The sequence below is a fragment of the Megascapheus bottae genome, chromosome 7, assembly GCF_031878675.1.
Source record: "Megascapheus bottae isolate mThoBot1 chromosome 7, mThoBot2.hap1, whole genome shotgun sequence".
NCBI lineage: Eukaryota > Metazoa > Chordata > Mammalia > Rodentia > Geomyidae > Megascapheus > Megascapheus bottae.
This window is the reverse complement of record NC_143515.1, coordinates 2,755,990-2,771,524: the sequence shown is the minus strand read 5'-3', so window position 1 is coordinate 2,771,524 and position 15,535 is coordinate 2,755,990. Positions and strand designations below refer to the sequence as shown.

Genomic DNA, 15,535 nt, shown 5'->3' with positions numbered 1-15,535 from the left:
CTGGGTGACATACACTTATCATGTCAGGGAAAGGAGGGAAGAAAGGAAAGAAGAAGAGAGAGGAAGGGAAGGAGATAGGCAGGCAAGAAGGCAGGAAGGGTGGGTCAGCTGTTTCTTTTCTTTCTTTCCTTTCTTCTTTCTATTCTCTCTCTTTCTTACAACACAAAAGTTTCAGTCACTTTTGGGGACCTCAGAGACTCTGACTTGAAAAACTCCCAGGTGACTAAAGGCCAAACAATCTTGGGTGTTCTTGGCTCTCCTACTGTCAGATTCTGCTGATGCACTATTCCAATACCTTTTATCCTGTCAGCGTCTGTTCTAGCTTTTGTTGTTGCCAGGCAGAGACGATGCCTTTGGACATAAGGTTATTTTAACTTACATTGTTCTTTACTTATTATAAGGCCAAAAAAGAAAGTCCTAAGATAGGCCTTGAAAGAGTTCTTGATGAAAATAAACAGGCTCACAGATTTACAAAATGAGTTTCCCTTGCAAATCATTCTCTACAGGACAAATGAAACTTTTGCTCCATTTGGTCTAGGTTGCTAAAGACAGGCACAAAAATATGATTCTAAGAACTTCACAAAACAGTGAATATAAATCGAACCTCTGTCCCTAATCCAAAAATTTGAAATCTGAAAGATATGTATGCTGACAAACTTGAAGTTTCGAATTTCAGAGCCTTTCAGATTTGGGGATTAGGAATGCTCAGGCAATAAAACGGATCCAAATGGCCCCCAATCAGAACGTCATTTGGTCCTCAGCATGTCAGATAAGATACAATCTGTGTTGCATGGACAGACATGGTAAAAGTAACACTGAAGAGTCTTCCATATATCCAATCACATAAACCCATATTTAAAAAAAAAATTCTTTTAAATTAAATTTTCTAGTTTCTTTAGCATCCAACAATGTCTATTTTGGGGTGTTTTTGTCTTTTTGGGGGGGTGGGGGTGGAACTGGGATTGAATGCCTCACGCTTGTTTGATAGGTGCTCTATCACATGAGCCCTGCCACTGGCCCTCCTTTTTTGGTTTGTTTTTTTGCATTGGTTATTTTTAAGGTGGTGTCTTGCTTTATGTCCGGGCAGCACTGTGATTCTTCTACTGTACTTCCTTATGCTGCTGGGATAACAGATATGTGCCACTTGGCTCAGTCACTGCGCTTTCAGACTGGCATCACTGTGTCCAGCCGTTGGTTGACATGGAGTCTCTCAAACCTCTTTTGGCCCAGGCTAGCCAGAAACTATAATCTCTCGATCACTGGCCCCAAGCAGACAGGATTACGGGCTGGAGCCACTATGCCAGGCATCAATCCAACAATGTTGTATGTGATGTAGAAAGCAAGACTTTGAATTGGAAAGCTCATAACTGGTGAGTTTCAATATTTTATTAAAATAGCATATTTAACCATGGTTAACCAAGAATACGTTAATTTTGTCTCCCCACCCCTGAAAATGCAGCACAATACAGTAGTGATTTCAATATCCTTGATCATAGTAATCAACAAGTATTTCAAAGTCAAGTTTACAACTAAAAACTAGACCTTGGAAAAATTCTGATTTTAAAAACGAAACATAAAGCTCTCAAACAGAATTCTTTTACTTGTCCCAAAATAAATGCCGGTGCCCCATCCACCTGACAATACTGTTAGTTATTTTTTCTTTTTATTCTTTATGCATAGTATAACATCCATTAATAAGTACCCACTTTTATAAATAAAATCGGCATTATTTTTTGTCCCATTTAACGTTCCTTTTCAGCTTCGCAAAGAAACCAGTAAATAAAACTGTCAACGACAGTCACAAAGTATGCTCTCATAGCAAGATAAAAAACTGGAAAACACACAGAGATGCATCTAGGCTAGTTTACACAAAAAGACAGATTTGAAAAGTGCAAGGCAAAGGCTGTAGGTTTTTTTTGAGGGAAATTTTAGGCACATCCACATCTTTAAAGCAAGCTTCAGAATGAAATTCCAGTTGGTTCTTCATGACACCTGTTTAAGTCTTTCTTTAAAAAACAAAAACAAAAACAAAATAAAACAAAACAAAAAAGCCCAAAAATACATCTCATCAAGTGTAAAACGGAGTCTCATGTCCTGAAAGTGGGGCCTCAGTTGTGGCGCGTCCGACCTTTTTTTATTCTGGCAGGCTTTGGTTTGGGTATGTACTGATTGTTTGCCTGGTACTCCAGTTCTTTCCGGAAGTAGTGAATTGCTTTGTTCAGCCCTTCCTCCAGTGGGACCTGTTGGAGAGAAAGGGAGAGAGATGGGGGGTCACATGAAAATCAAGGGCATCTTTGAAAGGAACAGGATGGCATCCATAAAGTGCTGACTTGTGGTCAGGTGGTCCCTTTCTGGGAATATTCATAATGCCACAAGCCATTCGAGAGCACATGGAAGCCTATTCTGTGAAAGAGATACTTACAATCTGTTTTCAGAGCTTGGCTGAGAGTAGAAGACAAGTTCAAAGCCAGACAGGGGAAAAATCCCTGTCAGATTCCATCTCCAACTAACCAGCAAAAAAGTAGGGCTGGAGGTGTGTGGCTCAAGTGATAAGAGTACCAGTCAAGGGAACAAGCAAGTAGAGTGAGACTACAAGGCCCTGGATTCAAACCTTCACATTGGAAAAAATAAATAAAACACAAAATAAATTAAAAAGCTGCTTTCAGAACATGTGTGATTCAATAATTGACACACATTCTTCTGTGCAGTGACAGCATTTCTAAAGACTCTACACTAGCTCTTGCCCAGACTGAATTAGCTGCACCATTTTTAAAGTGATATGCAAAGGCCTCATTCTTTTGGAAAAAAAATCCACCTCGAGGTGAGGGGAAGATGATTTTAGGAAAGCCATCTTTGGAAGCGGAGATCTGAGGAATGCAGTTTCAACTTACCACAATCAGAAAAGCCTGTGAGGGTCTTATTTCCAATTAAGCACCAAAAAAGGCTGGAGGTGGAGCTGTGGCTCAAGTGGTAGAGCTCTAGTTTTGAACAAAAATACTGAAGGACAGCATCCAGGCCTTGAGTCCCAAGCTCCAGTACTGGTAACCCGCCCCCCCACCTCAAACAAAAACTACAACATAGACTTGGTGCTGCAGGAAACAGAAGCCACATCAGCTGCTAATGAAGAGAATGAAGAAAAAATGGAGAGGGGCACTGCCAAGGGCACAGGAAATGGCTAGGAGGATATGTATGGTGGCCATGATTTCACACATGTCAACCCATCAACTTACAGAATTGTACATTTTAAATGTCAATACTTTGCCTCATGCTCATTAAAACTCAATAAGCTTGGACAATTAAGACTTCCAAAGCACAGAAAACAAAAGCAAAATAAACAAAGGGGATTCATTCCATCAAACTACAAAGCGTCAGCAGAGCAAAGGAAATAATCAATAGTAGCAGAGACAGATATAGAATGGGAGAGAATGCTTGCCAACTACACATCAGACAAGGTTAATGAGAACATGTAAGGAACTCCAAACAACTCAAATAAAACAACACACACAAAAAAAATGGACCACAAACAAAGCTCGACAACTTTCTTATGGAAGACACTGAGATGGACAAAGGTACATCAGTATTCACCAGGGAAATGCAAATCAAAGCCATATCCTGGTGAGAATGGCTCTGACTCCACTAACACACACACACACACGCGTACATAGAACTGGGTTAGAGGTATTTCTTTACATTAGATTGCCTCAAAACTTTCTCCTGACTTAAAAATTACCGTAAGAACAGAAATGAATGGCAAATACCTCCTATTCTGTACATCTAGACTCTGGACAGACATAGTAGTTGTATGGGCATGCCTTGCATATTGTAAAAGTTCCAACAGCGAACGAGCTTTCAACTTGGTTTATAATATTTCATCTAGAATACAGGTTCTACTAAAAGAGACCACACCAAAGGACAAGGCTGGGTGCTGGTGGCGCCTTACTCCTAGCTGCTCCGAAAAAGGTGGGGAGGATCACGGTTTGTAGTCCTTGAGACTCCATTGACAAAATAAAAAAGTATAGTTCAAGTGGTACAGCACCAGCCAAGCAAGCAAGCTGGGCAAGCTCAAGGCTCTGAATGCAATCTCCAGTATTGACAAAAAAAAAAAATAATCAATTAAAAACCAAAGGAACAAAGTCTCTGTCAGAACTTGCTTCTTATTGCTTATATTACTGGATTTTAGGTTGGGGCATAGCATAATCATGTTTATGATTGCATTTCTGCCATCTCCAGTAGATCTCTCAGACCTCTATCACAAGACAAGAGTAAATGTTGTTCTGAACTCTCATCCCCCCCAGCCCCCTTTCAGGGTTCAGCTCTCTAGGATCCTACTCAGTTCTCACTATTTCATTTTTCTCATTCATTCATTCATTCATGGTATTAAGATTCTGAATTTAGGGCTTTGTGCTGGCTTAGCCAGCAGTCTCTCTAGACCTTTTCTCTTTCCTTGTTTTTGAGATAGATTCTCTCATTTAGGCCAGGGCCTCTTATTTATGCTTTCCATGTAGAGCTGAGATGACAAATAGACACAAGTGCCCTAGCTTTTATTGGTTGAAATGAGATCATGAACTTTTTGCCCAGGCTGGCCTCAAACTATGACCTTCCTGATCTTGGACTCCAGAGCAACTAGGACTATAGGCATAAGCCAGCATGCTTTGAAGACATTTTACATCTTTAGAAGGTCAACAGCCCTGGGCTTACCCTGGCCTCTCTGACTACCCTACAGATGAGGCAGTCATACCTACTGGACCATGTCTAGGATGGCCCTGCCATTTACCCACTACTTAATGTGCCCCCATCGCAGTGGCAGGAGTCTGCTTCTAGGTACAATGCTACATGCATTCCTGCTACAGACGAGCTGTGCTTGAGTGGATGTAGCACAAGACACAGTGGATGGTCATGAGGCTAGCTCCTACAATAAAGCTGGAGTGAGGAGAATTCTCTACGGAGCTGGTGTCTGAAGGACTGATCCTTCAGGGGACAAGAATACAGCAGCCACACAACCCCCATGGGGGTAGGCTGGGCACCGGCAGGTGAGGCGAGGGCACTCAACGACCTGCAAGGGAAGAAGTGAGTGGGAGGGAGGCAGACAGCACCTCCTGCTGTGTCTGACAGGCCAGCCAAGAGTCTGACTTTGTGTAAGCGCTCTAGAAAGACACTGAGGTCACATTCCTCTATGCCCTTCAGGCTGCACCCTTCTACTCTAGGGTTCCACCTGCCTGGGTGTTGATGTGGACTGGCTCTCACTCTCTAGATAGTAACCCTGCCCAGCCCAGCAAGTGTGCCCACAACTGTGTGAAAGCTGCATCCCCTCCTCCGCATTAGAGATGGATCTGTGCCTGTGGTTTCACAACAACAGGGCTCAGCAGGCCTGGGTCTTTCTCCATAAGAGGCTGAGATACCTGGGGAAGGAGAAAGAAGCCTCTCACTGGCCTGGAGAAACCCTACACTTGCCTGGATGTCAGAGCCTGCCTCACTCTGCTTGCTTTTGAGACAGATTCTCCCAAGGAGGGCCAGTGCCAAGGACATGGGATGCAGGAGGTGACAGGCGAGCCTCCCCCACTTACCACAGGCTCCCACCCCAGCATCAGCTTTGCTTTCCTGATGTCTGGTTTTCTTTTCTGTGGGTCATCCTGGGCTTCAGAGAGAAACTGAATTTCACTTCTGCTACCTGAGTTGTTTAAGAAAAGGGGGGGAAAGAGTTAGAAGAGAATTCCAGACATCTGAATGTGTGCCATTCTACCATGTACAAGTAAAATACCATCTGTGGCGTGAACTGGGGTGGAGACTGTGTGACAGCACCTCCTACACACCACTGAGCCAAAGAAGTGACAGTCTTTAGAAATCTAGGCAGCATTATGTGTCATGGCTATGGCTGGCTGGCCCTGGCAAGTGACCCTTTATGTGTCCTGGCTTCCTTCTGTACGCTGAGCTAGTAAGGAAGGTGGGGGGGAGGGGTATTCACCTGAACACTGACAAGGCTGACCCTCTATGTTAGTAAACAGACATGCTCACTGGGGTCCTGTACATTGTCCCCAATATTCATGACAACTAAAAAAACTATTCTGAAGAATGGAATATCAATGGGATAAAGTCAGCTCTGTTGTGGATACCACCAACTCGCCATGCTTCCTGGAATCAAATGGACTTCCTCTTGTTCCATCAGCTGACCAGCTTCAGCTCACGAAGACTAAGCCATGAGCAGAGAACTAAAACATCTTAGGTATCAGATGGAGGGATTAGAGGGAGAACAGAAGAACCTGGCTGGCTTGGCATGCTTGGTGAGCAAGACCCACCATTATGGAATAAATCCACACAAGTGACATCAGCCAAACTCTCAGAGGAAATCTTCAGTGGAGGCTGGAATTGATAGCAGAATTGGGAGCAAATAGAAACAGCTGTTGTTTAAGCAGATGGGGGTGGTGTGATGCACTGAACACATAGCAGCATGGTTGGGGAATCCCTTTAGCCCAGCTCTCATTGTTGAAGATTGGGACTTCTCAAACACTAAAGTGCAAATGGCCCACCAGAGCCACATGTGAAACTGCCTGTGAACCACATGTGAAATTCTGATCTGGAAGATACAGGTACTAGGGTGGGACCAAGACTCCTTATCTCATTAACTTTCTGGAATGGCCTGACCCGGAGAAGCATGGTTTAGAAGGCATGGATAGCACTTACACAATGATCACATCTTGTCTCACCTGGGAAGGGCAGACAGGCTTGGAATGCAAAGCTGGGGACATAGGTCTTAGGTGGGGCTGGTGATGTGGAAATACGCTAGATAGTGAGTGTCAGGAAGGCTTTTTCCTCCACTGCCTCATGGAACAGGATCTAAGCTGTCCAGTCAGAACAACAGCCCCATGTCAACCTGGAAGAGTCCAGCCAGTTCCGTGGGGTCTGGATGGTTAGTCCAGTGTGGCCTACAGCATGCATATCGCACCCCTGGCTCCTCCAAGCAGGACAGGCTGTTATGTCCCTGAACTCAAATTTCTGGATCAAACTTAAGAGAGGACTCCTCCAAGAGACAGGCTTTCTGGAGCTCCCATAAAGCTAAGGGTGAGACGAGGGATCACCTACTCTCCACCTGTGGTATAACCACAGGCCCTTCTCCTACCTCCTCCACACTGATAATACTGCAATGTTGGCCTCCAATATAAGCCAGCCTGCCCCAAACCACAAACTATTTTGGACACGCCAGGAACCTACAAACTGGTGGTACTCTCTCTGAAATACTATTCCTAACAGGACCCGTGCTTGGACATGAAGTCAAATTATTGATCTGGAAGAACTAACACAATCTCAAGTTAGATACAGAGAAGAGATAGCTTCCCCTCAATCCACACAGATTTATAAATAAAACTTGAAGCAAACAAACCCAATCCTTCTTTTCTTTGTTACTTGATTGAAGAACTAGAAAAATAGATGAAGTGTTCCTAATAAAATGTTCTGCTCTGGTCTAATCAGCTTGTATTCATCACCCAGTTTCTATCTACAGATCATGTGGGTTTACCTAGTTTCTTTCAGGTAGTTTCTTGTACTTACCAACTAGGTCTTTAATTAACTGGGCAAATTCAAGGATAGTGTGTTCCTCGGGGTTTCCCTAAGGAAGAAGTGGGATTCCATTAAAAATAAAATTACCACAGTAGCCATCCCTTACCAGCCCACAAGTACATCTTGGGAAATACTTGCTGGCCAATATATCTGTTCCCAAAGCCACCAGACTCAGGTGCTGTCCTGTACTTTCACCTGAGCTCCCCAAATCACTGAAATGCTCAAAGGTGATGGTTACTGACCCAGCCAAGTGCTAGCTTGACTCCTCTACATAAGAACAGCCTTCCGGCAAGCTAAGAACACCTAACAAGGAGACATACTACTGGCTGAGTTTCCCTTTTTTTAACCTCAAGACCTGACAGTTGCTAGACATGCACTCTACCAGTAAAGCTGCGGACCAGCCCTAGGACATTTCTGTATCTACATCCTTGGGACAGCTATGCTACTTTTCATGAAGGTTGGGTTCACAAACTTAGCAGTCCTAAGACAATATACTTCCCTCTGGTGCCAACAACTTCTGTAGCAGAGGACCTGATGCTGGTAGAGAAAGGTGTGACAATCAGGATGACTGACATGACAGCAGGTAGAGAAGCCAAAGGGATGTCTCCATGAGGTGCAGAGAGTGAGCTTAGTTTTATTTATTTATTTTTTTTTGGCAGGGGAGGGTGGTGGTGGTGGTGGTTAGGAAAAGTTTCCCTTTCTCTTTTACATCAGCTCCCTTTCCTTATCTGGTTCTTATTCTGCTCCTACCACCTCCAGCCACAAGAGACCATAGTAAAGGGGGCAACTCTGTGCCCTTAATTCTTGTTCCCAATTTCCTCAGTTGGTCTGAAGTTAGAAGGTAAAAGCAGCAGAAAGGTGCCCCATTGTGAGCACAAAGAAAACAAGATTGGCAAAGTGGAAGATAGGAACTTGGGAAAAAGTGGCTTTGGCTACTGTGTTATCAGGTGGGAAATCGCTCCAACAGAATGGACACATACAGTAAAAGGCCCTTTCTGTTCTGTTTGTTAATGCATCCATAGAGCACTGGCCCAGGACTGCAGCCAACCTGCACCCATGAAACAAACCACCACAATAATTGAAGCATATTGCTGTCCACTTCCTCCAAGACAAAAATTCGCTCTCAACTTGGGAGAAAACAAATGACAAATGGTTTTGAACACGAATGAGATGACTGGTTATAGAAAAGGCTTTGGACTAGTGGGCTTTCCAGAACTTTCAGGCATGTACTACCCACCTGTCCCTAGGAACCCCAAAGCACTATAGGCGGTATAGTTCAGAAGGAGACCTGAAATGACCTCAAGGTTTTGTCAGAGGACCTGGTAGAACACAAGTTCTGCAAATCCTTGGTGAGAGACACAAGTTGGGAAGGGCTCCCAGGCAAAGTGAAGTGACCGTGTGTGCATGCTGGACATGAGAGCGAGACTTTAAAGATGAAGAACTTCCTGCTGGAGAAAACCGGCTCAAGACAATGACCTGCTGCTTTGATGTGCGCAGAAGTCATCTCAGTCACCCTGAAAGGCCTCACATTTGGAAATGAGATGGGACAAAACTATCTGAGGATCCTTCCTGCAATAGGAGATGGTTGGGGCTACAGGCAGGGAGGAGGGGCTGTGAGTTACAGCCCCTGTGATTCTTTAGAGGAGAATCCTGTAGACACATGCAGTTCTGTTTATTATGTGGCTTGTTGTGCCTGGCAGACAGCTTTGTGTATCTTACTTTGCTTTGTTTTGCTTTAATTGAGTACTTAGCACACCCCAAACACACATGGCCTCCACATGCTAAGGGCAAATGAAGCGAAGGGGCCTTTCACCAAAGAATGACATGCTGGGCTGCCTTGGGAGAGCAGAGGGGAGAAGTACTTACCAAGTTGACAGGACTGCTAACATTACTGTTCATGAGAGCCACCAGGCCATTCACCAGATCACTGGAAGAGAAGGGGAGGTGGGTCAGGCCCTGCCTACAGAGGCACACCAATACTGAGCATCCTGTACCAGAGACTGGCCCTCCCCAAAGAAAAGTTACCACTTCCCGGGAGAAAACAAACACCCTCATGGAAAACTGGATGCCAAAATAAAACCCTAAACAATTAAGGGTGGTACATAATAATGCCAACATGTTCATGGATGAAATGACACATATGACATCTGGGATTTGCTTTTTTGGTTAGGGTGGGAAAATTAAACAGGAGAATGGAAGCTGGCTGATGGGGTGGAGTTTGCCCCCTCTGTACATTTTCACAAATCCTGGACCAATAAAAAACTAAAAGGAAGTTAAAACAGACAGACACCTGAAAAAGATGGGGTTTGCAGAAGTCTCCAACGTAAAGCCCAGGTTTACTGTGAACCTGTTTTAGTTGACCTGTACAAAATCGCGACTATTTTATAAAATAAAATCTGCTGAAATGAATGGATTCCAGTATGTGTAGTCTCCATACTGGCAAATCACAGACAAATCCAAACTACACTGAGTGTTGAAATCAACCAGAACCAGTGCTCCCTCCCCTTTCTCTCCCCTCTCCCCCAAAACACCTCACATGAAACTGTCAGGGGAGTCAGGATGTTTCAGATGGATCATGATTGACTGGGCCATGAAGGTGAAAGTAAGTAAGCAAATTTTCGCTTACCAAAGTTTGGTTCTTATTTTCAGAAGCTTTAAAGTGTGGCTCTGTTAAAAAAAAGTTACTTCGTAAAAATGACACCTCACTGCTACACATAAGAACTTTCTCTAAGTCTACTGTTCATCTGCTACACTTATTAGAAAACATCAGAACTTTTTTTGTTTTTTTCCTGGTGATCTATAACTCTACTTTGAAACCTCTCCCTCCTCTTCTTCTATAATTACCAATGAGGAGCGGGTCATTGTATGTCTTGATCAGCTTCCAAAAGAAAACCCCAGATTGATTTGGCTTCTTTTTGATTAGGGGGGGGAGAACTGGGGGAGAGGGGAATTCAGTAAACAGATTAGTTCTGCTTTGCCTTTCTCAACAAATGGGTACTTTTATACGAACATGCTTTACATTCTACTCTGAAATCAAGTACAAATGCAAATCACTGGTTGACCTTGGCTGACTTCTTTTTTTCAATAGGAACTGGCAAAAAGTCACTTCATCATTACGGCAGTAATCTTAAGCATTACAATCTTGGTCATCTGCTATGCAAATTTAAAAGGAGACATTAAAAGCTGCCATTCTGTAGTACCCATAAGAGGTCTTTAAGGTTGACATGGGAGGTGGGGGGAAGTGGCAAGATGCTGAATGTTAGGCAGTCATCCTCATGGGGGCCGTGCATCTTTTATGTGACTGGCTGGCAACTTTTAAGGTCAAAATTGCTTAGACCACTCATTTCACCTGAGCCCTTTAAAAGTGTCATTTTGACAAAGTGACTTTTTAAATAGATACGGCATGCCTTGTTATGTAAATGGAGACAGAACCCGACTATGGAAATTCAGACAGTCATGTCAAATGCTGATGCAGGTGACACCTAGGCCTCTGGGTCCCTGCAATACTTTGGAGGGAATTGTGGCTGCTAGGGACACTGAATTCAGTATGGTAAATATGGATTCAGGTATTCTAAAGTTGTTTTGATTTTTTTTCTGTGAAGTATAAGATTCTCAATTCTTAAAATAGCAGCTTGTTAAGAACAAAACTGCTGGCTAAAGCTTGTAATTCTAGCTAATCAGGAGACTAAGACCTGAAGATCTTAGTTCAAAGCCAGCTTGGACAGGAAAGTGCATGAGAATCCTTTTTCCAATTAACCAGCAAAAGGTCAAAAGTGGAGATGTGGCTCAAGTGGTAGAGTGCTAGCCTTGAGTGAAAAGAAAAGGGACAATATCTAATCTTTGAGTTCAAGACCTAGTACTAGGAGAGAGAGGAGAGAGGAGAGAGGAGGGAGGAGGGAGGAGGCAGGAGGAGGGAGAGGGAAACTGGTCAGTCCTCAGATGAACACATATTGGGAGTTCTTGGCCCTAAGCTTAGTCACTGGATATCACCAGTGAGACAGCACTGTGGCATCATGGCGACAGGGATTTGCTGAGAGGATTCACACCTATGTTTCTTAAGAAAGCACCTAAGCCTTCTTTCCAAGTTGTCTGAGTCCTGGACTGTGTGTGTACATGTATACACAAAAACCAATGTGAGCTATGGCTGTCAACATAGGCCTGTCACCATGGGTATGTCTTACTTTGACATGAGATATGTCATTGCAGATGCACAGGTACTCCTGAGTTCCTAAACTATTTTAATTAGTGCCTCATCCCTTCCACAAAGCATCTGAAGCTATTTAAAGGAATTTTGTAACAGATGACTTTGAAACAATGCACCCAGTAAAAAGAAGGAAGGTAACTGCATGTGGCGTAGGAGCTGTCAAGTTAGGAAATTCAAGGTGAGGGTGTACCTAAGGGTATTAATACTGCCTCAGGAAGTGGGTGATGGAAGATGGAATGAAAACATATTATTATGAGGAGATGGCACTCAGCACAAAGAAGCCAACTGACTGACTGGTCCTGCTGCAGAAGAGTGCCCTGGTAGTTAAGTTTCTCACAGCACCTGGTGCCCAAGCTACGCGTTTTGAAATGGGAAGAGTCTTGACTCGGAGGCACAAAACTTCCTTCTTCCAAAAAGGTCACCTGTTGGGCAATACCTGGGCTTGGTATATTTCCCTTGTAGGCTTTTTGCCTTGTTTTGGCAAGAGCGTAATAGATAAAGGGAAAATCTTCAAAATCACTGAATAAGGTGTATGTTTGTTTATTCTGTTTCTTCTGGAGGAAATATAACAACTACTGACAAAAATCAACAGCAGCTGTTTCAACCTTTTAAGTTACTGCCAGTAGTTCTATTTTTTTTTTTCCTTTTTCTAACAGACTCCTACCGGTGCCCTGTCTAATCAGGTAAAATCCCACATGGTTTCTTTGGCTGAGACAGAACTGTACCCCACAGCCAACTTAAATCTTTACAGTGTCCTCAAGAGGACCCAAGACACCAGAAATAGCATTTCTAGGAGTATAGATGAAAGAACAAAATTACATGGTGACAAAATATAGAAATGGGTTCTTACAATGAACTGGGATTAGAAAGTTCTACATAATTTATCATAGCCATGTAAGTAGGGGTTGGAACTTCGGTATAGTAACTGCTTGTCATTGTAACTCTTCTCTCAGAATTCACGTGACACTCTACAGTTAGTTAACACCTGCACTTCCCAACCAAAAAAAAAAGTAAATTTAAAAGGACTGCAAACCAACTAACTAACCAGGAAAAAAAAAACCCACAACAGTAAAAAGCATCACATGAAACTATTCTAAAGATATATTTTTCCCCTTCATTATTTCAGCACAAAGTTCAATGTTAGGATACTACTTACAAGGTGTAACCTTAATGAAGGCTCTGTCATCCTCCCTAGAAAGTCACCTTTAAAATAGACCTGCTTTGGCTATATGCAGCCTGGAAGGGTGATTAGCAGAGTATCTATCATCTATTTCTTTACTTGGACTGCAATGGGATCACGCAAGCTGCCCTCAGCTCTGGGCCTCTTCACTTCCACAACACTAGGTGGCAGTAAAAGACTATAACTCAGCAGTCACAGACGTGAGGAAGATGAGCATCAGATTAAAAAGATATTTATTGTTGTTGTAAAGATGATTTATAGAGGTATTATGGCTACATAAGTCAGATAAAGACTACATTTCTTTATGAACAATGTCACTCCTTCCCTCACTATCTCCCTCAGTCATTTTCAACACTGTGGCTAGTGACTGTCACTGCTGTAGCTCAGCACAGTACCACGCATGATTATATCCTACCATTTCTGTGCCCTCCCCAACCTCCCAAAGACAGGAACAACAAACAAACAAACAAGCAAATAAGATACAGGAAAATGAAAACAAAAACGGCAAATAAGAAAAAAATGTCTTGTTTCCAATTCCCAGAGTTCGTTACAATAAGTATCATTTTATCTGGTCCGATGTATAGGTATCGTGTTTATGTGATCCTCTCCTAAGAATATTATCCCTTGGTCAGTCTCTGTGTGAAAGCCTAGAGACCTGCATATTTTATCATGTCCTAGTGCATTTCTTTCTTTCACCATCCAGTGTGTTTACTTGTAGATTTATAGGCACATTCTAGTTTTAAATTTCAGAGAAGAGCAAGAGGTTTCCAATTCTAACATTAAAATTCACTATTAACCAGCATACACGTAAGAGTGAAATAACAGACACAGTAGATACTGAGCTGTCCAAGTCTATTCCCCAGTTCCCGGCTAGTGCGAAGTCATAGTGCCTTACCTGACATATTGGAAAGCCCTCGTCTGAGACCCAGATCCATACACCTAGGAGGAAATCAACAGTTAGGCCTGCCAAAATAAGTACACCAGCACTGGAAATCGAGGTCCCTCAAAGTTCTGGGATACTAAAACCAAAACATCTCCCTGAAAGGGAGGTGATACAGCTGTAAAACATCTCAAGCCACATTTGACACTACTTTCGAAGTATTATGCTTAAAAGTGAGAAGCTAGCAAAACCCCCCAAATGTAAAGGTCTTCATTAAGGGATAGTAATTTCGGGTAGGGGAAGGGAAATTGGGACAAAAACATGAGAAAGGGTATCAATGTGTGAGAAGTAACGCACCTTCTCTCTGGTGAATATAACTGTAACCCCTCTATACATTAAAAAAAAAGGATGGTAATTGGAATACACTTCTCTCTGGCCACATTAAGTTCTGGGAATGCAATCTCAGTCCCACTGGACAACTGACTCCACATGCAGAGGGTAATGCAAACATTCAACTGGGGCTTTCCACCCTGGATACCTACAGAATCACTGGAATCACAGTCCAGACAGGGCAACAGACTCAAGATGAGACAGGTGTATCCTCACACTCTGCAGCTAGCTGCCCAGTGACCCCAACAGGTGACCAACACCAAGCTGCTAGCCTCCCGGGAGACTGGTGGGAGCAGAGGAACAGATCTGAAGGAGTCTTACTGATCCCTACTCATTCTCTTTGTACAAGAAGGTCATGAAAACTGAATAGGGTAGGATGGGGTAGATGACTGCTTGTAAGGCTACTGGCCCTCCTATCTGACCTACAGCTCTATATGTAATCTCTATATCTGTAATTCTCCATCGTGACTGAACCATGGTATGCCCTATCGCCTTCTAAAATGACCAGTTCTTGCATACCATCTACAAAGTCAGACTCGAATAATCTGGGTGAGTCCAGGCCAATTATTAAACTCCTAAAATAATTCCAATAATTTCTGAGGAAAGCATAATCTCTGTGAGCCCCTGGGCCAGGCTCATTTGTCTTATAGCAGTTCAACAAAACACCATGCACACTCTTTACTCTGAAATGCATGGGACCAGGTGTTTGGAACTTTATTTTATTTTTCAGTTTTGGGACAGCTACACAAGCACAGTAACAACTTGGGAACGCGATTCAAGTATAAACACAACATTTGCTTTTATTCTTTATTCAGTTACCACAAAGTCTAAAGGTAATTATACACAGTCTTTTTGGTATGCCTGTATTTTTATTTTAACTTGTGATCTAATTTTCTGTGTGTGATGTCATGTGACAGTCAGGTTTGAGACAAACCTAAACTTGGGGTTGTGGATACTCAATCTGTACCATTAATGAAACCTACAACAGAGCCTCTGAGAGTCCTTAACCTTACAGTCCCCCTCATCCAGAGGCAAAGGCAGAAAATTTCTGCTGTCTGCTGTGGCGGGGGGCGGGGGGAAGAGGTCAGCTGGACAGTAGTTTTCTTTAGGGAAAAAAAAATTATAATGATCAGGATCACCTCTTCCCCCAGCCCCAGGTTCCTCCCTGCCTCTGGGGGTTCATCTCACCTGATCTAGGCAGGAAAGGTAGTAGGCAGGCAAGAGAGTAGTAAAGTATGCCTCAGATGTCCTGATGCCAAGTTAAAAGGCATGTTGCAAAAGCAACCCCCAACATGCATTCACACATGCCAGTTCACTTGGCTCTTACTGC

General features: G+C 43.2%; 1 protein-coding gene across 2 annotated transcripts in view; it reads right to left on the bottom strand.

Annotated features, from left to right (window-relative positions):
- Window positions 1–1,371: 1,371 nt before the first annotated feature.
- Window positions 1,372–15,535, bottom strand: part of Uxs1 (UDP-glucuronate decarboxylase 1) — an 81,801-nt gene continuing 67,637 nt past the window's right edge. For both annotated transcript variants that reach the window (XM_090336287.1, XM_090336286.1), the window contains 5 exons: window positions 13,831–13,874; window positions 9,418–9,478; window positions 7,543–7,600; window positions 5,565–5,668; window positions 1,372–2,240 (listed from right to left, as the gene is read on the bottom strand). In XM_090336287.1, coding sequence (XP_090192413.1) covers window positions 2,109–2,240; window positions 5,565–5,668; window positions 7,543–7,600; window positions 9,418–9,478; window positions 13,831–13,874 — 399 coding nt within the window. In that variant the 3' untranslated portion in view covers window positions 1,372–2,108. The remainder of the gene's footprint in view (window positions 2,241–5,564; window positions 5,669–7,542; window positions 7,601–9,417; window positions 9,479–13,830; window positions 13,875–15,535) is intronic.